General features: G+C 37.8%; 1 protein-coding gene and 1 long non-coding RNA gene across 25 annotated transcripts in view; both read left to right on the top strand.

Annotated features, from left to right (window-relative positions):
- Nucleotides 1-25,262, top strand: part of LOC105380372 (transient receptor potential cation channel trpm) — a 180,956-nt gene that overhangs the window by 113,970 nt on the left and 41,724 nt on the right. For all 24 annotated transcript variants that reach the window (XM_048627608.1, XM_048627621.1, XM_048627611.1 and 21 more), the window contains 5 exons: nucleotides 7,519-7,601; nucleotides 14,573-14,729; nucleotides 17,139-17,352; nucleotides 18,685-18,844; nucleotides 22,907-23,043. In XM_048627608.1, coding sequence (XP_048483565.1) covers nucleotides 7,519-7,601; nucleotides 14,573-14,729; nucleotides 17,139-17,352; nucleotides 18,685-18,844; nucleotides 22,907-23,043 — 751 coding nt within the window. The remainder of the gene's footprint in view (nucleotides 1-7,518; nucleotides 7,602-14,572; nucleotides 14,730-17,138; nucleotides 17,353-18,684; nucleotides 18,845-22,906; nucleotides 23,044-25,262) is intronic.
- LOC125489947 lies at nucleotides 20,628-21,774 on the top strand. The gene is made up of 2 exons (XR_007267356.1): nucleotides 20,628-21,358; nucleotides 21,516-21,774. It is a non-coding gene; the product is annotated as an uncharacterized LOC125489947 (long non-coding RNA).

Genomic DNA, 25,262 nt, shown 5'->3' with positions numbered 1-25,262 from the left:
GATGTTTAATGAGGAAAGTTGCGTTTGTTATTAAATTTTAAGGGTTTATTCTTTGATTATATACAACTGGTTGTAAATGGTCGAAGGGTTTATTATGGTTACTTTCATTCTGTGGATATATTTGCTAAAATCCATTACAGAGGTAGGTTTAACAAAACCTACAACAAACCTACCTCTAATTTTGGTTTCCAGCAAAAAACATATGTGGTATTCTTTTCGTTCATTTCGTGCTACATACGTATTAGTTTTTGATAGAAATATATATATATATATATATTTCTGTATGTAGCACGAAATGAACGAAAAGAATACCACATATGTTTTTTGCTGGAAACCAAAATTACATTTTACCAATGATTTCAAAAGGAGTAATATATAAGTCAATGCATTTTACAATTCAAATCAATAATTTTATTAAAATAATAAACAGAAGAGAATCACGAAAATATAAAAAAAGACCATCTATAACAAATAAATTAACTAAAAATACATTAGCCATGCATTCAACTACAGCAGGAGCACATGTCATCAAGTGAATTGAATGAATAGTCAGAATATCTTGTACGGCTATACTTGGGCGCCATTCTTTTTTGTACTTTATTGAGAGTGGATCGCTTTTTGTTTTTCACCACTACTCTTTTCATCCTCCTTGGCTTCTGAGTCTTTACCTTTCGGGTCCTTGAAAGTACAGTCTTTACAGGCGCTTTACCTTTAGATATAACCTTGAGAAGTTTAATTGCAATGCTTTTTGATTGGCGTGGCAAGGAGGTCCTCAATGACTTGATCACGATGGTGGCATGGCGACGTTTCCTGATTTTAGCCTTTGAGGTAGTGGGCTGGTCCTGAGGTGATATGCTGACCCTGGTCCCCTCCAGTAGGTCCCCGGCTATACCTGTGGTGCTTTCCTTGAAGCTGACGGGTCCAAACGTGGTGTTGAGGGCCATGTTACTTCGGTTGTCACCATCAGCACTGGTCATTTTCTTGAATGTTTTCCGTGACTGTGAATCTTTTGCTGGTATTGAATTGAAGGACTTTTTCTCCACGATCGGTTCTTGGGTGTTTTCGTCGTAAATGGATATTGCGTTGAAGTCATCCATTTCACTTGTTTCCATGTCGTTTTGTTGCATGTTTGAACTTTATTTAGTAAGCAAATGGCTAAAATAAATCGAATCCAACAGGAAATAAAACTTAGCAATAAAAATTAATATTAGCATAGAGTAGGTAATAGTCTATGACAAAAATGTTTATTATGACACAAGAATGACACATAGGTATTTTGATTTTAGAAGAAACATTAATGTCAAGCTAATGTCTTGTCTGGATAACATTTTGATTAATACCAAAATAAGTTTCATTACAATAACGATCACGGAACTAATTATTTTGAGATTACGATTGAATACACTCTGTTATTGATAGCCTGAGGAAGTTTCTTATTGTTATAATAATAATAATCATTATAAGTTTAAGCAACTGATAAACCTGAAGTCTGTTAATAGCACCAATTATTTTGAATGAGACGAAACTGATTACAATGTTCAAACAACAAGGAGCTTCAGAAATTATTCGGAAATTACTTTGTTAAGTTGTCTTTCAGAGTTTCCATTGAAATGTTATTAGCAATGAGCATATACTTAATACTGTTAAACATCTCAAATTTAGCACTAGGTAAGAAGGTAAGTAAGTTAAATTATGTGGTCCTATGTGAGTACAATTACATACACATACAAAGAATAACACTTTAAAAATGGGAAGGGCCGGGATAACATTTTAAAGCGAAGCGAATGTCGTGGGGACATCTAGATGTGCAATAAAAGTATACATAATATGATTTGGTCTATTCACGCATATCCTTAGAGGCTAAATGCGGAAAATCAGCTCGCCATGATAGATAGATAGATAGATGATTTGGCCTAATATACTATAGTTATGCGACACTATGTCACATTCTCACGGTCGGCTAATAGCATCAACTAATACCAATTAAGCACTAACTTTCCGAGTAAACGTCGTCACCGAAGTGTGCGTGTTCTAATTACGAAACAAGTGGCTCTGAACAGCTGTGCGAAAAAATAAGTATTAGGGTGCCTTTCCACCGGAGATATGTGCTGCGATGATGTGACAGAATTTAGTTTCCATCTGTGCTATGTGGACCAATGAATATGATTGGTAGATATCAAGTGCATCCATAGCAACGTAGCTTAGCACATCTCTGGTGGATAAGCACCCTTAGGGTGACTGTCCACCAGAGCAGACCGGCTAGCGGAGCGAGGCAATAATCGTCCAAAGAAATTGCATGGTCGATTTTTTACCTCACACGCCGCTCCGCTAGCCCGCTCCAGTATAGAAAGCCTAAAAAGTACCAGTAGTAAACAACTTTTGTAATACGACTTATCAAAAGTAGCAAAAAGAAATAGCTTTACCGCAGAAACTTTGATTCACGTCTCTATTTATTATAGGAAGAGATATTTTTCTTTAGACTTACTATACCACTTTTGGAACACCTTGTACATCGGGAATGAAGTCCGTTTGACTTCAGTTTGCCTCCACTTGCGTGACAAGGCCCTAACTGCACGAACCACTTCAATCGGAATCTATTATTAACTAGATGTTGACAAATAAACCAGATAAACCCTCCCGTATAAATAACTAATGAATCCAAAGTAGCAGGGTGCAGTCTTTAGGCTGAATTTGAAAGGAAGGCGACCGCTTTAAGATTAAGAAAACAAAAATTAAGGATTTAGGTTGTAAGTACTTCCTTTTTGGATAAGTTTAGGTTAGGCAAAGCTTTAGTTTCTTCGAATTGTTATTTAAATTAAAGGTACTTACTTATACAAACTAACTGGAGACAATCTGAAGAACCAGTTAATTATATAAAATGTAATAACTAAGCTACAGGGCTAAATAATAATAATAATAAATAAATAATCTTTATTTCCAGATTAAAGGTAGGTACTTACTTATACAAACTAACTGAAGACAATCTGAAGGACCAGTTAATTATATAAAATGTAATAACTAAGCTACTGGGCTAAATAATAATAATAATATTAATAAATAAATAATCTTTATTTCCAGACCAGGTCCAATCAAAATGCAGGTAGAGTTTTTTACCTCAACAATAATATAAAATACAATAACAATGCGATTATTATTTACCTACGCCGCTACTACGCGATTGCTACGACGCGTCATGCTACGAAAGTGCTACGGTAATGCTACGACGCCGGCGTAGGCATTTGAATAGACTCTGCATAAAATACATAATACCTACGACTAATTTTTTTTAAAATTATTATTACAATGCTGCTCTTGCAAGCTTCACTTCGAATAAAAAAACGTGTGAATTTTGGAAAAAGGAGCCTACGTTAAACTAGGATACCAAGTTTCATGGAAATCCATACAGTAGTTCTTATGTGAAAGAGTAAAAAACATCCTCACAAACTTTCCTCTTTATAATATCAGTAGATATCTTGAAACAATTAAATTGTTATCTGAACCCATCTCAAATAGAAGTAGAATGCAATTTAAAGTTTCAGCTCTCCAATTTCATAATAAAATGGCACAGAACTTGCTCTGCGGAATATTGAAACTGTTATCATACCTGTAGGGTTGCCACAATTTTACTAAACACATTCCAGTATAATTTACTCTCGCGAGAGTGAGAATCAAAAAGTTTCACGTGACATAGCACCAAATTAATCCTAAATGGAAAACATTATACAGCGCATCAGAATATTACCAACAAAATCAAATTTAAAATTTAATGTTTAATAAGTTGGAAACATTTTGTGGGTTGGAGTTTTTCATAAGTCACTAGTGTATAACAAAAACACTCACTTTCTATGTATACCTACCTACACTCATAATTATATTAAAGCTATAATAACTTAAAAAGAAAGCAAATGGATGGTGGTCCATAGCACATTCGCATTATTTGGGCAAACTGATTGTGTACTTAGTTACTTACCTTGTATTTTAATATGAAAAATCTTACTATTGTATTTTTTTGATGTAACTTAAAATAAAAACATATAAAAACATGAATATTTTCTAGGTAATTGTATGATGGTGACCCTACACACAGGTGCTCCTGAAGTTGCTCTAAACGATGTCAAGTGCAACTTCCGAGTATTGGACTAGTTCGGACACCAATTTTAACCATTGGCAAAGAAAATAAGTACTATAAGACTGAAATATATATTTGTGTGTGTTTTGACAACGATGTTCGGATTCAAAAAATTTAAAAGACACTTACTTCGTAGATATATTATTATGTTATATCGTTTTGACCTCGCAATAGGGCCCCAGATTCAAATATACGTGTAGGTGAGGTGTAGGTGTGGTTGTGAACTAATTCAAAATAGCAGCTCAGTGAAAGTAGTGGGGTGTTATATTTGTCGATTCGTTTCTTACTCACTTACACATCTACTTAATTCTTTTTAAAATATCGTTGATATGAACTAACTGATCCCTTATTGTAAGATTTAAAGCATAAAAACATGGATTACACAAACATATTCCCACCATATTCGCGGCTGTAACCCGTCCGGTATCACACGCGGCGGGTCCAATCATCACTTGATATTAGCACATGAATAATTCATGAGAGCCCGATTTTTTACACGAATACTTCACCCGATACTGCATGTCGTTTGTATATATACAGGGTGTAAATTTCAGTACCTACGTCTACCTAGTATAGGTTTCATAGTTTAAAAGTAGCGCCTCTAGCGGAAGCTATCATGAAACTTTTGACTGATAATGTATGCAGGTGACAGATGAAAACCTAAACTTTTTATTTTTCGTAAATATCAAATCCCGTAGAAGAGCCTGAATCTTAAAATACCTGCATAATCTACTGGTCAAACTAAACAACTAACAAGAAATATACCGTCGGAAATTTTATATCTCTATCAGATATCAGATCAGGAATCAGGAAATTCTATATACAGAGGTATCTATAACTATAGTATAATTATGTATGAGAGATCGAAAAAAATATTTGCGAAGATATATTTCGTGTTTTTTTTTGTAGAAAATCAACTTAATAATTTCATACTTGACCATTTGGATGAACCAGACCCACAAAGGAAATAATGTGCACTAAATCTCGGGATTTCATTCCAACAACTACCTGCCTCATTAACATAAGCTGAATAGAACCGCGATGCTGCACAATAAATTATCTCGTTGGACATTGTTCATGTTCCATTTAAGATCTTACTACTACGATTTAGCATAAATACTATGTACCTTAAAGTTTTTCTCCTGAATATCACAGATTTTATTTCTTTCTGCTTACGTAGGCGGTCTTCGTATAACCGCCAATCCGGTCAATGTATTAAAATGATAGATAGATAGATAGATAAATTATTTATTTACTTAACACAACACATACACAGGTTACACAGCAAGATTTTTAACATAAAGTTTAAGATTACCTAAACACAAAACACTATTAAAAGACATGCAGATAGAAAAGCAACATGTGTATTTATCATGTTAGCAAAAGGGTTCTGACTCAGCATAATACTATGATTATAATTAAATAATCACAGCGCTGGTATTCTGCCAGGACCAATTTTAGTGAGTGGGAGTGGAGCCTCAACTAAACATAAATATGTGTGTAGTAAATATGTAAAAGTGTGTTGTGGTACGTTATAATTATATTTATACTAAAATAAAATAGATATTTATATATTATGTTATGAATGTATGTATATAATAATATGTAACAATAAATTGTGTTAAATGATTATGGGTGTATGCTATGTAGTATGTGTAAACGAATATATTGTGATGTGAGTTTAAGTGATATGTGTGAAAATGATAGCAAGTGATGTGGTAGTTAATTTGCTGGGTGACACCTAGAAATGAGTCAGCATGCTTTCAGCAATGGGGACTACCGTTTTTTTGCTCACCAGTTGGCGCCACTGTCGACCTAGGTCAAGAGGTACCATAGCTGTCAAACTTATCAAAGGAGACTGTATCAAATTGGCGCGAAATAAAGTTTTAAAATTTTGAATCTTATAAGCTTATTAATTATAAAATAACTATCATCACATCGAGTTACTATGCCGCAATGTAGTGTAGATCCTTTATGTTCGGAAAGAAAAGGAGGACTTATGTTAACAAGTGATAAAACTGTTCTAAAACAGTGGCTTGTGAAATAATTATTATCCGACAATCTCGTGTTTGTGAAAATCATTATAACCAATTTCAGAAAGAACATAATGTAAATAAGGATTAGGCATTTAATAAATACAATAAAAATAAAAGAATTACACACTGATTTAACTTTTATTTATCCTTTCCGTTTAAACACACTGCTATACAAAAAATATAACACATTAGTAATCCACACAATGAATGCTGGTTGAGTTGTTAGTTGAAACTAAATAATGGTAGTATAGTATACTAAGTATTCTATTATTTGTGGGGGTGTCAGTACCTGCACCTGGCTCACTCGAATGGAGCCTTTGTGCATATCGCCTTAAGGTCTAAACTCCACTCCTAAGCTTGGACCATTTCCTACCACGCTGGTCCTCTGCAGGTTGGTGGGTTCGAAAATCTAGATGTGCAGGTTTTATCACGATGTTTTAATTAACCGTAAGAGCGATGGTATACATTGTACATAAATTCCAAAGTACTCATTGGTGACAATATCTAGATCTGGAGTTTAAATATTAGTGTTCACACTGCTATACAAAGTTTCTGAAGGCCACTCAACAGTAAGTATACACTGAATCATTTTGTTGTATGATGCTGTCCTCTACGTTTCCAACCAAGTTACTGTTACGGTCATAGTCTTGGTGTCTGTAAAAAGAAAAAACATAGCTGTTACCTAAGCAAACAAGCATACACTTAATAAAAAATAAGTTTGTAAACAGTAAACAAACTAACCTCGGAATTAGCTGCTCTTTGAGACTGCTTATTTTTGCGCCCCTTTTCCTTAATTATTCAGCTTTCAACGACAAATAATCCATATTTGCGATAATTTTGCAAAAAGAGATCACTTTTCAACAGGGAAATGAACGAAAATATAATTTATCACGAAGCCCGCCAAACAAATTATATGAAAAGTAAAATGTCACTTGACCTGAGTCAACACCAGCGCCCCTAGCGGCAAATTCACACGCGTTAGCCCCCATTGGCTAGGTATATACCACATTACTGAAATATATAGCTTAGTAATTTTTGCCCATTCGGCAACGATATTATAAAGTACTAGATGGGGTGTCAGTGCAAAAAAAACGTCTCGACAAATATATGATACCGCACCACTACCACTGAGAAACGGGCGCTTACCCGTCTGAGCTACCACCGCTCTTTATTTTTGTATATGATACTATATCAAGTTCGTATTTTGTATATCTAAGCTAAGCGGTGTCGATTATAAACTCATAGCATCTTAGTACCGGCATATCTTTAACATATCGAATTGGCTTAGCTGTAAGGGTAGACTAAGTTATTGAAATAAATAAATAAAAATAAATATTTTTTATTTGATTTCAGAAAACCACTCGCAGTTGGATCGAGAGCACCTTCCAGAAGCGCGAGTGTCGCCTGTTCGTGCCCAGCGCCAAGGACGAACATGTGTGAGTACCTTCCTCACGAGACCACCTCCAGCAGGGCCAGCACGGGGCGCAAGACGCGCATGACAAGACGTGACAAAAGTTTTTCATCGTGCTTACTCACATAGAGCGGCTTGGAGAGCGAGCGCGACGGGTAACATTTGTCTCATCTTGAGATGTAGGAATCCTTCAGTCTATGCCTCTGGGGATGCAGAAAAAGAGCCTCCTACTCTATTAACGTTCAAACTTACTCACTCACCCTGGGCAGTCAGGTACAGACGCAACAACTTTTTTAAAATACCTACATTGAAAAGTTGTTCTGAATGACCTGCTGAGTCACGTCCCTTCGGTTCACTATACACTTTTAACATCCTGTAGAGGGTTTATCGGTTATGGCGAAAATAGCCAAACACAGTCAGAAAATAACTTGCATAGATCACTAGAACATGCATAAGCATTTTTGTTAATCTAGGTAATAACATTCAGTCTTTTCATTACCAAAGTAAATATTATTAGTTGTAGCTGTAAATTCACATTCCGCATATTCGTCTTCTATCTGCAAACGGAGATGAAATACCTATTCAACTATTTATTCGCTCCTTTCATACAAACTGAACAGAAAGCGGAAAGCTATTATACGTTGTTGTGGTTATGAAAAGGAGCATTACAGCGCTTATACTGATTTAATTCAAATGAGAAATAGTTAAGTGTGTGATTTTGTTTCTGTTGCTTTTTTATACATTTTCTTTACTTTATTTTTAATACAAAAACTATAATTTAACTACACACATAATAATATTCCCATGACTGTAATCCCCGAAGGGGTAGTCAGAGGTGACTAGCAAGCGGATGATTTAACTATTTAAAGATAAATTATGTTACGGAACCCTTCGTACGCGAAGCCTCCGCCATGCACTTTTTTTTTAAAAAGTGTCCTACTGCCAGACGTAGATCTACAAATGATATCTATCACTGATAAAAACCGGCCAAGTGCGAGTCGGGCTCGCGCACAAAGGGTTCCGTAGCAGCAAATATAATATTACAGTTAAATCAACCTATCTCAAAAACTATAAGAGATACTTTGATCAAACCAAAAATCGTTGAAAGAGTTAATTAGCATGCATCACCTCTATTTTTTTTAGAATTTTATACCCCGTAGTTATAAAAATAGAGGGGGGGGGACATACTTTTTACGACTTTGAGAGCTGATATCTCAAAAACCGTTCACTTTAAGAAAAATGTTTTTTAGAAAACTTTATATCATTTTAAAAGACCTTTCCATTGATACCCCACACGGGTATGTACATCGAAAAAAAAAATTTCATCCCTCAGTTACATGTATGGGGGGCCCCACCCCCAATTCTTTTTTTTACTATTTAGTGTCATATTTTTGTAGCGGTTCATACAACACATATTCCCATCAAATTTCATCACTGTAGTACTTATAGTTTCCGAGTAAATCGGCTGTGACAGACGGACAGACGGACAGACGGACAGACGGACAGACGGACAGACGGACATGACGAAACTATAAGGGTTCCGTTTTTGCCATTTTGGCTACGGAACCCTAAAAACGTAAATATTGCCTTCGCATTTAAAATTTTATGTTGACATTGACGGAGTGGACTTCTGAACGCACTTTTGACTTTGAAGGTCCACAACTTGAACCCCGATATTGCCCTCCGCTGCTCCCGGACACTTAAGATTGCTTAATGATATTTTTATCAGATCCTTCAGGGTCGACTGTCATCCAAGCACCACTTCAACCGAAATGTCCGTAAGAACTTTATCGGTATAACATTTTCAGATATCCCCGAGAATCTAGTCTGAATTTATTCATTTCAGTTTTGCTGAAATGAATAAATTACATAATACAGATTGTAGTGAAATTATTCACTGAGAGGTGTAGATATCGAAAATTGGAAGAATTAAGCTCAGTATAGTGAGCCAAATAAAAAAAATTGCAGGTATAGCATATGATTTTGCTCGTTTGAACAACTATGTCTTGGAAATTCGTAGTTTTTTTTGTTGTATCGGGAGTAGATTATAGATGTGGATACACGCTGTATAATGTAATAAAATACTATCCGAAGTTGGCGAGATTTTTCAATTTTTTCTTAGAATTCCCACTGGATATGACGATCTTTTTTAACGACTAAATATTTTCTGCTTATTTTGCTATTACCAACATGGAGTTACAATGTCGTATTCGTAATATAGTATGTCATTTCAGTGAAATTCCTTTGTTATCCGAAGGCATTGTGTTTTTACGAGGAGACGGCATAATATATTTTGATCTAGACATTTCGGTAGCGGGAGGAATGAGTCGAGATATTGAATATAACACTGAAACATTCCACGACGGTCTGGGAATAACATCGTAACTGAGAACTATTTAAATCCAGTTATGTGCGTTAGTTTTGCAACTTTAGGGCAAATATTCAGACAATGCTTACTTTGCAACGGACAGTTCTGTAACTAGCATCCGTAAATCAATGCTGGATGACTTTAAAACAGCATTATTAAGGTTCTGCTGGTATAATAAAATATAAATTAACTATTTTTTTAATAACATAATTATGTATTACAAATACATTCGAACAAAAAAAATAAACACCACCAATAAATTATTCTCTATGAAAATAATTAAGCAATATAGTCGGGCAGGTTCTCCTGATTAACATCGTGTTGTTTTCCTTTGCCTGGACTATTAATCTGAAAAATAAAATGAAAGATACTTGTACAGTCAGTAAAACGATCAAGACGTAAGAAGATCCCAAACGATTTGATCTTAAGATTTTAGAAATATATTATTATATACTTTATTATTATATTATTATATACTTTATTTGTACACATACAAGAATAAAATTTACAAAGCTTATAATAATACTATACAAACACATTGGTACAAAAAAGGCGGCGGGAAATCATCAAAGGTGGAAGATGAATAAAATAATTAGTATTCATACTATTCGAATCGATACGTGTTTCAAATCAATACACGATTATGGGCTGATAATGAGGATGTGGAATAGAATCTAAATATATATAATTTTTCCACTGACCTCTCGTTTTTTCTCAACCGGCCGCATGGTGTCGGCATAGAGATGCCAGAAGCGAGTCACTTGCGTGTGGGTGAGGCGGCGGTCGTGCAGAGCGAACGGGAGCGACCACGTGTCCGGTGTGAAACGCGTCACTGTGCCTGGAACGGTCAACTTAGAGTGAACGGGTTGTACACCGAAGATTATGATAGAAAAAGATGATGTTGATGGCTATATGGCTATATGAAGCATAATCATAGAAAAGTCATGTAAAGTGATTCTTTGTGTAGTATTTTTTGCCATATTAGGCAGAAAACGATTTGCCGCAGCTATGCTTCGCCTTAAATCGTAGCCCTGTGGGAATTTCGGGGTTAAAAAAAAGCTGCCTCAAAGATACTGTTGGATGGAAAAAAAAAGTTTTACGGACAAACACTCTAATTTACTTTATTGTCATCATCATCATCAGCCGTCTATCCCCCTATGTCAGGTTTAGGCCTCCTATTGTGAAAACCAACATAGACGTTGTTATTTTATTTAAAAAAAAATGTACTAGGAATACTTATACCAGCTAGCGCAGCCACTCGTAGTTTCATCTCCAATTCTTCCAGCAGCGCCTGCATATTCGGGTTCACGGGATAATGGCGCTGAAACAAGGTTTGCACCTCACTGATTCGTCATCGTTGAATCATTAATGATTAACGGAGCGTGGGACGCCCTGCAGGTGGCTGGATGAGGAAGGCCAATTGGGAATGTAATTACGGTAGTTTTAATATTGTACCAGTATTCTATCTGTGCGTTACTTGTATAGTGTATATTCGCATTAGTCATGAAAGTCATGACTGTTATCATGACTGCTATCACCAAAAAAATTTACTTACTGTATTTTTATTTTGTTGTGAAATGTACCTACACGCATTCGATAGGTCGCGAGCCATAACCGCTATTTTAGACTAGTTAAGATACAAATCTTATCTAATCTAAAATCTATGAATCTAGAATGTAGGTACTGTATTCCTCAAAATATGTTTCTCAGAACACCTGGCATATAATTAATGTAGGTGTACATTTGATTCGTCTCCTCCATAAAGGTAACTAACCAAATAAGGTGCATACACACAAGAGCACTCACGTTCCTCTCTTAACCTGTAAGGGCGCGCGCACAAAGGTTTCCATTTCACAGAGACCAGCCACCCTGTTTGTAGTAGGTTAATTTGCTGCCACTGCACTGAAGTACTGAGCAATCTACGATATTCTGAACTGTATATAATGTATGCTGTAATGTATATACCTAGCATGTTATGTTTAAATGTAGTGAAAATGTAGCTTAGACCTCCTAACATATCGAATTTCATTAGGGGTTGTGTGTTTTCCCCACCCTAAACTCCATACCTCCATTCATTTCTGGGGATACCTATTCGCAAATGCAAAAGCAGAGCCGGTAATAGTACACTGTAGGATATGAGCCTCCTCCAAGACTGGAGTTATCACACAACACAAGCATGCACTTAACACTCTTAAAAATCTCTGTTCTTGCTGGGGACGGAACCCGGTATCTTCACCATAGCCGTCACTAACCACTACCCCATGCAGTGAAGATACTCACAACTAAATAATTCAAGATGGCGTCGATAGTACATGCTTGTTTCCACGTGCTGAGCACGCGCATCGCACTGTGGATCATCGACGGAGTCACCTGGGAACAAACATACGTTATCATCATCATCAGGATATAGCAGACCACTGCTGGACGTAGGCCTCTGCGAAAGTTCGCCAGTGAATGCGATCTATAGCTTTCCGTATCCAATCATTACCAGCCACCTTTCGCAAGTCGTCAGCATCAGCTGATAATTGTCTACTGATGGACAAAGGCCATCCACAATAACAGCGACCATCTGCCAAATATTCACATAATATTGAAAGCGTCTTAGTTAGGATATTAGGCAACTTCGCATTGCAGTTATCTATCGTAACTACTAACTTGTAAAGCCAACTTAAAGACTCCCAACAGACAAACATGACGACGTCGCATCGTGCCCCTCTCTCTCCCAATGAACTGCCTGCGAGTGGGAAGAAGACAAAACGCGTCGTCGTATCGTGTCTAGGGACCTTACTTCGGAGTAAGCCTGTTCCAAGCTGTCGGGCTCCGGGACACAGTCGGTGGGAGGCACCTCGTTGCTGGTCAAACAGAGCGGCGACAGCAGCCGCGCCCGCGACCCCACTTGCACTGCTTCTGATGAGGATAGTGTCTTAGATAAGCACCTAGGGTTAATATCAGAGCCTATACATTGGTGAAGGTCAGTCCTGTAAGGCTGCGTTTCCAGTAGGAAAACTGTTCACTGGTTAATAAACAGGCACACGCTACGATTTGCGTAGAGTGAGGGCAAAACTTGATTATTCTGTACACATATACCCGATAACCGATAAACCCCTAACTCATTCGGTGGTGAACAGTTTGCCTATACAGGGACTAGTTTGTCTACGGAGCCTTACAATGTACGGAGTATAAAACATACAACACTCATATAAAGCGTCCTTCAATGAGTTAAAAAACCCTCAGCGCATTTGCCCTGCCTCATCTTCATAATCTACTCTCTGCTAATCTTTTAATATTTTTCCTAAAAGAAAAAGGCGTTCGCGCTATATTTTTTGTACGTATCTAACCTGATTTAAAATCCCGAGCAAGTTTCCTTTTGCCTTGTGCTTTAGGCACTTTCATTATTTTTCCTCTTCGTTTTCTAATTCGACTACGCAGCAATCTGAAAAAGCATACCTTCGTTCTGATACCGCAAACGCCAAAATAAAAGACAGAACATAAATTTTAAAACAATTTAATAAAACCACAAAACGAGCAACAACACAAACAATTTGTAACCCCAACTAGGACATTTGACTTGAACGACATTTACTTTCTGCAACACCGGTGTCCACAGAACCGGCATCCGTCGTAGGAGCTGACTGTAGTAGCTGAAGACACCAGACTCTGGAAAGACCGGGAGTGGTGCTGCAACACCAGGGGGCGCGGCAGGTCGCACTTCCTGTACCTAGACGATCTCTTCATCGGTCGTCGTTTCTTGACGACGCGGCAGCTGCGGCGGGCTGGCTGCCTCTTCTTTGCGTTGCGGTTTCTGCGGTCTGACGCCATCTTGCCGATGAGGAGCTTGCTGTGGACTGACACGGCCGGGTGGGAGCTGGTACACGAACAGTTGCTCCTGTGTTGACGCTCTAGGGCCAGCGCGTCTGAGTGGCTCAGACGGTGAGCGAGCGACTTGCTGCTAGTCGGCTTCTGCTCTGTGTCTTCGCAGACGTTGCAGCAGACTTGGGTCTTGCTCGTCTCCAATCGCACTGAGCTCACCTTGGTCTGACTCCTCAGCAGCTGGACTGAACTCACTTTCCTGTTACTTTGTGTACTTTCTTTACTAATTGTTTGTGCTATCTGCACCGAACTATCCCCCATAGTTTATTTGTAAGCGCATTGAATTTTCTTTTGTTGAACGGGAATTTGGGTAAAATATTTCAGAATTCAGTCATAATAAATTTATCTATTGACAATCTTAATTAATTTTCATTTTCATAGTTGTCATTGTGACTTCTTTCAAACTTCTTTATTTAAATCTTCTTTGTGTGATTTTTCCTTTCAGTTTATTAAAAAGAGTATTCGTTTAACCTCAAAATAATGATTTTAAAATAGAGTTTCAAATGCACCGCCTATTCAAGGAGGATAATGGTCACCACACATCATATTATAACCGTGAAGCTAAGCCGTAAGGGGATCGCCTCTTTTTCGAATGCGCGCTCGCGAACGCCTTCGCGCCAGACGTGATACGGTGACCTTAAGGACCCTACTCACACATCTGTTGAGGCTTTAGAGTTTGAAACTATTCTAAAATCATTATTCTGAGGTCCTCCTCCAACACACCTCCGTACCGCGCTCACGACGCCCCTCCTCCCCAGATGCTGGTGCGGGCTCAGCAAGACGGCGCACGGGTCGTCGGTGCCCACCGGCGCGCCCGGCGACGCCTGGGTGCCCACCAAGCACACGCAGGCGGCGCCCACCGACGCCTACGGGACTGTCGAGTTCCAGGGCGGGCCGCATCCCACCAAGGCTCAGGTATATATCTTATTTTTCTTCTTCTAGTGCCTCTCCACTACTGGAGGTTGGCGGTCAGCTCTGCATACTCCTCAGGTACATAAGTGCATGTGTACATACGTTTTATTGCATTGTCTAATGACCATACCATTTAATTAAATCTAACGCTTGATATAGGGTACAATAAAATAATACAATCGGTACCTACAGTATAAAATGATTCGTAACTACAACAAATAGTCATTATTTTAGATTCATACAGTACCTAATGGTATTGTTTACCTACGTACCTATATCTCTACAGATAACCCATCGACAGGACAAAACGATTTTAATTGTATTGAAATATCGAAATGGAAATTCAAATATTTCCGCTATAATTGCTCGCCATCACGGCACACCATTACGTACAAGTTTCCAGGAACAATTACTGGTGTATTACGAACGAATGGTATTAAATATTTAGATTGATAGTTTAAACCTTTAAAATTACTTTTGTAATATTATTATTACCCAATAATCGATGTAATAAATCAATACAATATTCCATAGAACAGCGCGGACTCGGGTATACTCAATGCAATATTCACTATTCTATCTGGACCTATAAGATTCAAAGTTGTTACATACAGTGCATTGAAATATGAAAAAAAAAAAAAAAAACACGCACTCACGCCTTGTACTAATGTACTCCCTTGCGGGGTAGGCAGAGGTGCATTGCTGCACCCACTTTTCGCCAGAGTGTTATGTTAGTCCCAATGTAATAGGGGGCGGGCCTATTGCCATTTTACGGGCACATCCAAGACCCGAGAACAAATATCTGTGTTTAAACAAATATCTGCCCCAGCCGGGAATCGAACCCGGGACCATCGGCTCAGTAGTCAGGGTCACTAACCACTACGCCATTCGGTCGCCTCAATATGAAATATGACTTGAGCGCAAATTTAGGTACAGGGAATAGTGGGTGGCTCGCTTGCGTGTCACCTCATTTTAGTTGTCAGTACCTACCTATAATATAATATAATAAACTAGTTGGCCCGGCGAACTTCATATCGCCACGCTACTCAACCCAACCCTACCCTAAGCCGACCGAGTTTTAAGTAGACTAAAGAACATCAATTCATTTTTGTTTATATAGCTAGAAGATGTTTATATTGTATAATATATGTTATCAAATTATTGTTAAGTATGTATGTAACTGGGTATCTGAGCGTAGCGCTGAAGTCAGAAGCTCTCGGCTGCCTCAACATCTGGGTCATGAGAATCCCAAGGGTTTAATTACTTAGATGACCGACTCGCTATTCTCGGATCTCTAATGATGACAAACAACTGAGGGTTTACTCAACTTGGCATGCAATATAATTAATATTGTTCTTGATGTAATATTCGGGAAGACGGTTTATATTTTATTCAATAGTATCGTCCACCAACCCGCACTAAGCCAGCGTGGTGGACTAGGCCTAAAACCCTTCCTTCATTGGAAGGAGACCCGTGCCCCAGCAGTGGGGACGTGATGGGTTGTGATAATGATATGACCGAAAATATGTGAGTAAAGTTATGACCAAAAAAACTGTAGTAGATATGAAAGTTACAAACGTGCGTTGTTTAATTATTGCGGAGTGTAGTAGATCAAGAGGAAATCGAACTTTGCACTTTGTGCGCCGTTTTTAAGAGATAATTATGAATTAAATGGTATCCACTTTACACAGTTTTTACGTACTTAATATAAATTGTTTTTCAAAATTGAATCACTGACAAATTGTCCTATTCTATAGTTGCAAACTAGCTGCAAATGATCCGTCGATGTAGTGATTCAGTACTTCTGAAAACACTTTATATCTTAAAATAGTCCACTAGTGAGCTTTCCAGATTGTGGGACCCGCACTTCTTCAGCAGATTCACCCTAATCCCTTGATATTAAAAAACTTTGCGGACACTTTCAACTTACATTTGGTCCCTGAAACTTTGCCACTTCTTGAAATAAAGACTGCCATTTTTAATTTAAATATTGTTGTTTTGCTTTCCGGAACTTCTTTAAGTCATGAAGTAGAAGAGTAAACTCTGTGAAAGCAGAAGCGCGGGGTTATGCCCAGTAAATGTTATGTTGTGAACATGTTGTGATAGAACATTTATATTAATTGGTCTACTATATTAGTGGCCAACTTAAGGTAACCATTTGGTCTCATAAAAATAAAATTTTACATAGACTACATATACTTTGAGTTTGGGCCTGTGGAATTAATGCAAAACCTTAACAGATGCACAATTCCTTATTCAGTTAGTTACGACTTACGATACTATTGTAGGTTAAATATATCTCTGGTTTAATACGACGACATAGACGTGGTTAGCGCAGCACCACTCCATACCTTCACATTTGTCTAGCCTCCTGAATACTTCCCCATCCTCAATGACCAATTTTTCTTCCAGTACGTCCGTCTGGCGCACGACACCCGGCCCGAGCTGATAGTCCAGCTACTCACCCGGGAGTGGGCGCTGGAGCGGCCGAAGCTCCTCATCACCATCCAGGGTGGAAAAGCCAACTTCGACCTGCAGCCCAAGCTCAAGAAGGTGCTCAGGAAGGGCCTTCTGAAAGCTGCCAAGACCACCGGAGCATGGATCTTCACTGGAGGGACCAATACTGGTAAGGAGTACATTGTGACCTGTTCCAGCTCTTTTAAAGTTAGCTTCAGGCTGCTTTCCGTTATCCTATGAGCGTGAGATACTGCAAATTACGTGCGTAAAAACTACAAAACTGTGAACACTCGAAATGCCAATAACTAACTCAGCGGTGAGCAGCTGGCCTACTGGAGACGCAGCCTTTAGGGTAATTTGTAAATTATTATTATTATTTATTGGATGGTAGTAAAGTAGTATCTGAGTTCCGTTAGTACTCGTAACAGCAACATATTCTTTTTATCATTGTTTCGCCAGCCTTTTACCTTGACATAGTTTCATGTGTAACCTTATCATGAAGGGTTTATTATTTCAGTTTGCCTTTCCAACTCAGTAGACCTATCAAAACAGCTTTAAAGATGAGTAGATTTAGTTCAACCGGCCGTAATTTGGACCTTGAGGGGGCTTATACAATACAGTGTAATACAGATATACATATCAACATAAGATAATATATGCAGCTTATTAAGTACATACAGGGTGATTTATTGCGATAAGTCAGTTGGATAGCCCTGTAGCTTTGAGTGAAGTGGAGTAGAGTAGTAGAAGAATAAAGTCTGTAGGTATCGTACAAAGTCAAAGTACCTACCTATCTATTTTCCGCGTTCTAATTTTAGGTTAAAAAAAATCATCCCCACACAAATACCTACCTATTTCATAGATTTACTCGTATTTTGAAACATTCAGTCTGAGCGATTGTTCTTCTGCATGAATACTTACTTATTGAGAGAGCAGCGCAGTATTTATTATTGGTAAAATACGACCGCAGGGAATATGCACCAGTTTGCAGTCTCACTCGCATAATTTCAAGTCCGAATTGCGTCATTAAAATTGTGGATCTTGCTGAGGCTTTTTGTTGCTGTGATATAGTAATAAGTGACTCATTGGTAGGTTCATCATTATTCGAAATTCATCTAATTTTAAGAATAGTTATAGCAGGTAATAGCTGACCTCTTCGGGGCCACTCCCCCACAATCTCTATATAACCATATACTTACGTCATTTAATCATCTCCCCAGAGTTGGCTTATCATGTAGACACATCTTCCAGCCAGGCATCCATTGTAGGCTGAGCAGACTTTTATCAAGTTTTAATAAAACCTTCCACCATCCATGTGTCTTAAGTCCACCAGTGCGGAGCGGCGTAGCGAAGCGGTGTGCGAGGGAAAAATGGAGCGGAGTTTTTATGCAATCTCCGCTCCATCGCTCCGCACTAGTAAAAAGACAAATTAATGGAGGATGTGTACAACCTTCCAAATACAACCCCAATGCATTGTTTACCCTACCCTCCCTGTCCACAGGTGTGACGCGCCAAGTCGGCGACGCTCTCCAGCTAGAGCGGTCTCAGCGCGCCGGCCGCGTGGTGAGCATCGGCATCGCGCCGTGGGGCATCGTGGAGGGAGCTCACGAGCTGCTGGGCAAGGGCCGTGATGTCCCCTACCATGCTATGGCGTCACCCAGGTAAGGACTGCGTTCACATTCATAAGATGTTTACTTCGATTAATAAATATTCTATTAATCGTTCGGTTGAAGCAGCGTTTGGTAACAATCGTTCAGCCAACTAGCCCACCACACACTACACGACCGCCGAGTTGCAAACCTAACGGCAAGCGCCGCGCCAAGCCGCGAGCCGCGCGCACCATACATTCACACGCAGATTTGTCTGCCAGCGCATAAATCTGCAAATCTAAATGCACGTGCAACGTGCAAAAGATAACTTAAGACTTTTGTTTTTGTAGACATTATCTGTTGGTGATGTCTTTAATAAATAAAACCTAAAATTGAAATAATATAATAGCTCTATCACTAATAAACCTAAACTAAAATAGTACCTACCAATAAATATAATAATCTATTGTTACGGCTGCCCTTTCCAAATAAGAAGTAACATTACAAAATTTAGACACTCGCGGACGCAATACGGGTATTTTGTATAGCACTCAGAATGATGACACTAACGCAATCTCAGAAGAATCAAGTACCTAGTCTGTGTTTCACTCATATTCAGAAAAAGGTTAAATGTCAAAACAAGTCCACGTGCCGTAGAACGTTTACGCGGAAAATGTTTCCCACCCACAACCAGCCACAAGTTTCCCCAATTCAATTTGTTGAGCTTTTCGTACCTCATGTTCATTTTCATACCTTAAAACTTATTTACATTTAAACAAGAACTGTGCTTTGAGTGAGAGTGCCATGTGCTTATACATGCAAAGCTTGTTATACGGTGGATTTTTAACTGGCGGTTTCTTATACTTCATATACCATTGCATGATGACGTTCATCCCGAAGCTGATGCAAGAGTTTGGGAATATCACTATACCTACCATGGAACCGGAGACAACAGTTGGGGTCACCATCAAGCTTCCACCTATAGTGCGACTTCAATTACAAAGGATACGCGTTTGAACAGTAGGGTAACGTAACGTACCTTGGGACGCTTGTACCTCGGGACATTGATTGTATTTTAAAAACCGGCTGAATAAACACATTAAAATTCTACCCTAGGCATAGTATTTTACTCGTTTGGCAAAACTAGTGAGCCTCGTGATCATACCAGCATCGAGTGTGTGGTGAAGACAATATGAAGTTTTTTGGAGTCAAAAGTAGCTTTTGTATAGTTTTTTGAGTTGCGTTATCTCATTGAGGCATGCTCAAAATAGAGACATGGATGTCACGTATAAATTTTCAGTTATTAAATTTTATGACATGGCAATTATCTGAAAGATTTCTAAATTAAAAATAAAGATATTTAAATTTTGGTTAAATATTGCTTTTTTGTACCTTGGGACACCATTAAATTTGTACCTTGGGACACTGTTTCCTATGGCTTTATACTATGGAAAATGCAAACTTCTAAATAACGCCTTATATCTCTGTTCTTATTACTTCTTATTAGTGGCAGAGTGAAACTGGACAGAAGAGAGATGCAGTCAATCAATAAGAACAGAGATATAAGGCGTTATTTAGAAGTTTGCATTTTCCATAGTACTAAGCCATAGGAAACAGTGTCCAAAGGTACAAACGTGTAACGTACCTTGGGTCAAAACAAGCATTTTTACTTTTATCTTAATTTAATAAAATCTGGCCACACCAAAGCTCCAGCACAAATACTAGTTATAATAGATTATATATCCTACCGAATAAAGAAAATTTCACATTAATATCTTAGTTGTACGCTGCGATAGCTTCATTCAAAGTTGGGGTAGTCGAAAATGTCCCTAGGTACGTTACGTTACCCTACCTGATTAATGAAACTGCTGTGACGGAATGAGGTCCGACATGTGTGTGATCGTAGTCGCTAAGTCAAAAATAGTGGAGGCATGTTTACAGTAAAAAATAAATGGTGAAAACACTTTTCATGAATGGGATTCAGAATCAATGATCATGACGTCGATCTGGAAGAGACTTTTACTTATTATGATATAAATAAGCATTTAAAAAATCATGGACCGAACATGAGGACTCCCTTGTTTATAAAAAGCTGGAAAAAAAGCCGCAGGAACCCAGAGACACTTTTTTAATTCAGCTGTCATAATATTAATATTTTCATGGAATTTAATGTAAATATTTTTTTATAAAATGTGTTTTTTATTTCCTCGTTGTATGTTTGCCGTTTGCAGAAATATAGCCGCGTGGGTTGGATTGTTATTTGTCATCCTGTTTGTTTGCAGTCGCTATGAAAAGGATGAGTCTTCTTTCTGCGATTTTGTAATGGATAGGGTTAATGATATAGAAAAAATACTTAAAATAAAAGAAAATAAAGAGCCTTCTAAGACCAGAAGATGTGGCGAAGACAGTCTTATCAATCTCAAAGGAGAAAATAACGACAAGGGTACTGAAAATACTGAAAAAATTATAAGTGATCTTGCAAAAGAAGAGACTCTTGAAAAAATAAGAGTATATCGTACTTAGTTTATATTTAATGCAAAGGAATAAATTAATACGATCGAGGATCGAGTGAATGAAATTTGACAGGTACAAAACCTATCTCTATTTAGTCTGTGATACAAAGTTACTGTCAACAAAAATATGGAAAGACCACTAAAATGTGTTTTCCTTGCTGCGTGTTTGCACTTTACAGAGACTTAGCAGCTTTTGTTAGTTTTTTCTTCATTATATTATTTGTTTGTAGCCGCTACAAAAGGGATTCATCTACTTATTGTGATGTTGTTAATGACGCGGTTGAATACATAGAAAAGGTACTGAACTTTACAAGAAGCGATCGAAAACCGGCAATTTCAAGAAGATGTGGATCTTTGAGTGCTTATGATGATGGTAAAGAAACTAAAGAAAGACTAGTGAAACCAGTGCAAGAGAAACTTGAGAAGATTAAGACGTATCGTGCGTAAAACTGCTTATAACAATAAAATAAAAACGGAAGGCTCTGATAAAACTTTATTTTGTTAGCAAGAAGCGGACACTTTCCAAGTTTTAAAGAACCTATATTTCAAAAATGTGTTTTATGTGTGGATGCCGATGCTGTTGCTTTCGTAAAATCATCTCTTTTCTTCTTGGTTTCTGCAAGGCTTTCTGTGGAATACTCGGGGTCGTGTTCTTGCTTATGGTGTTCTGTTCCTTCTTCCACCTTGGCACTTACAAGATCTGCGATAAGCTTGCTGAGTTCTTTGAGAACATCACTGATTATAACTCTAATACGAGTACCTCAGAGACTACTACTACCAACAATCGGAGGGTGTTCAAGAGACACAATAGTGGTGATGATGTGTACTTTGTCAAGAAAATTAAGGATTTTATTGTGAAAGTATATCCTAATCAGACTAATTATGGTTATTGAGACAGGTAATGGGTAATCAGATGATGAAGAAGTAGATAAAATACCTAACATGTTGTTACCAATCAGAATACTTTTTTGGTATTATTGTGGATATGATATAAAAAATTTAAATAGCATTGAATATAATTGTATAACTTGTTTAAAAAAATTGTATTTATATTTGTAGATTTTATTTTAATCATTAAAAGTTTTATGGAAAATTGTTTTTTTATTAGTAACTAGCTGTTCCCGCGCGCTTCGCTTCGCCTTAAAAAGTTTTCCCGTGGGAATTCCGGGATAAAAAGTAGCCTATGTTCTTTCCCAGGGTCTACACCGTATGTATACCAAATTTCATTCAAATCCGTTCAGTAGTTTTGGCGTGAAAGAGTAACAGACAGACAGACAGACACAGTTACTTTCGCATTTATAATATTAGTTAGGATGGATAATGAAATAGGGATAGCTAGAAGGATCTACACATCGAGATAGCTCAACGGGTAAGCAAAACGAGGAAGGAAATGTAAACCTTATATCTTTCTTTCTTTGTATGGATTATTAATTTAGGTAAATCAACTTACAAACACATCCAGAAACAATAGCTAATCTCATATTTACTCTAATGAGATGTCACATACCAGGATTTGCAAGAAATATTAGCACAATAAAAATGCAAAATATGTGTACCTACACAAGTTCATTTATTTTTATACCTTCCTACAAATTCCTAACTCCTTTGTCATTGTTCGCAGATCAAAGTTGGCGGTGCTGAACAACAGGCACGCGTATTTCTTGTTAGTGGACAATGGTTCCATCGGGCGGTACGGCGCTGAGATCGTGTTGAGGAGAAAACTGGAGAAATACATCGCGGCGCAGAAGTTACATCCTTGTAAGTGTACCATTATGTTTCTTATATAGGTTGTAAAGTCTGTTTTTTAATCTCAGATATTAAATGGACAGTTTCCGAACGATTCATCAACAGTCGATTGTGCCACTGACTTACCTTTCTATTGACGGGACGATCGACCGTTGATGAACCGTTCAGAATCTGTCAATTTAGAATCTGAGATTAAAAAGCAGACTTTAGGTCGTTATTTGGGTTGTTATGAGCTGATTTAAATTATGCCATTTTTAACTTAAGTAATTGTTTGTTTTTAAAAACGATTATACTAGGGAAGCGTCCGTAGTCAAGCGGGCTTCAGTGATCGTAACTGATCACTGAGGTTAAGCAACAACTGACACGGTCAGCCATTGGATGGGTGACCGATTTCAAGTGGTTCTTTTCTGGACGCTTCCGTGCTTCGGACGGCACGTTAAGCCGTGGGTCCCGGTTGCTGCTTCGGCAGCAGTCGTTAAGCCTAGTCAGAGGCCTTCGGGCGGTTTGAAAACATCTGACAGTCGGGTTGCCCACTTACCCGACAACTTCAGTGCATTGTAGGTACTCAATCAAAAAACGGCGATACGGCTCGTGACCTTTCACGTGAGTACAAATGTACAGCGAAAAGCGGGTGACTCGCTTGCGAGTCACCTCTGACTACCCCTTCGGGGATTACAGTCGTGAGCATATGCTATAAAAACTATAAGTACAAAGTGGGTTTTTTCTGATATAAATCGTATTCTTAGCTGTTAAAAGTAGTTCCAGTAAGAGTTATTCCGATAGATGAAGATACGATGTCGTTTAAACCCTTTCCCTCTTAATTCTGCTAACATAATCTCAACCACAATTTATCATACTTCAAAACTGGACGATTTAGTTTTCATAAGCCAGCTAAGCAGACACTAAAATTAGATTTAAATTAAATGGATTACCCGACATGAGAACTAACGAGCTCTCTGCTCCGTGGGTTTACCACAATCCGGACGGGGGGCTCACTCCGACATTACGGACTTTTCATTCTGGTGATAAGTACGGTGCAAATAGATAGCGAATGATGTAAGGTTTCAGCAGACGACCGACGGTGAGTTATATCGCTATTGGTTTCTATGTATTTCTATGGGATTCCTTAAGCAGCTATCGGGTTTTTTCCTGACAGCTTTCTATACTAAATCCATTGTAAATGAGTAAAAAAACCGCCGTAGACGAAAGCGAAAGCCAATTCAAGCCAGTTGTTTCATCTCTTGGTATGATATCGTCTTCTAGTTATACATATAATCTATAAATATGTTTTTATGCCCTATATTATGAAGTGTTCAATATATTCTAGTAGGTTCAGTAATATTCTATTCTATTCTTAAAAACTACAACCGCTGCGTCAGTGTAGGTCATTCAGCTTCCATATTCACCTCGGCTGAACTACATGGCAGTGCATGAAGATATAGTATAATAGACCTGACCTAATTACTAGAGGTGTAGGACCATTTTGTCAGCAAACAACTTCTTAAAATAATTGGATATGGAATAGTATGGACCATATAATATTTCGTAGAAAAGTGAGGTAAATTGTATTAAGTTTCATAAAAATTATTATCATTTATTTCAATAAATACAACAATACGACTAAGTACAATTAGTACCAATGTATAATAGGTACCTACTACCTGTACGGATATATTAGAGAACCTAAAAACTTGGTTGTAAAATATTACATTCGCAAAACATATTTTCATTGAACCCCTATTTATACTATTCCATAACGTATAGGACCTATAGGATGGTAAAACTGGAACCCCTACAATGGTTTCCAAGAAATCATTACATTTACTTGGTGGTCCAGTATCGGATCTCCAGAGGGATCCCGCGGCCGCCCGATGCCTATAAACCGAATATCTACTCCGCCGGCTATTGTGGACAGAAATTGATAAAAATACCCACGTATATTCTGTTAGTTATATCTATTCTGTTAGTGTAAAAGATTCCGTATGGTAGGTGTGTTTGCATTTAACTTACGATAATGAAATTTAATTTGGTTTGATTCTGTCTGTCGGTATGTATTTCAATAACTGCTGGGCACTCGGAGCACTAAACAAAATCAAATTATAATTAGGTATACTTTATAATTAATATTGAACTGATTTCTATCAGATATTACCTATTACCATACCTATTATTACTAATACTAGGTACACTACTTATTAGATTTTTATATCCCTCTTTGCTGATGCTGAATA

The sequence above is a fragment of the Plutella xylostella genome, chromosome 19, assembly GCF_932276165.1.
Source record: "Plutella xylostella chromosome 19, ilPluXylo3.1, whole genome shotgun sequence".
In the NCBI taxonomy this organism is placed as follows: Eukaryota; Metazoa; Arthropoda; class Insecta; order Lepidoptera; family Plutellidae; genus Plutella; species Plutella xylostella.
The sequence above is the reverse complement of the archived record's forward strand: the minus strand, read 5'-3'. Positions and strand labels throughout refer to the sequence as shown.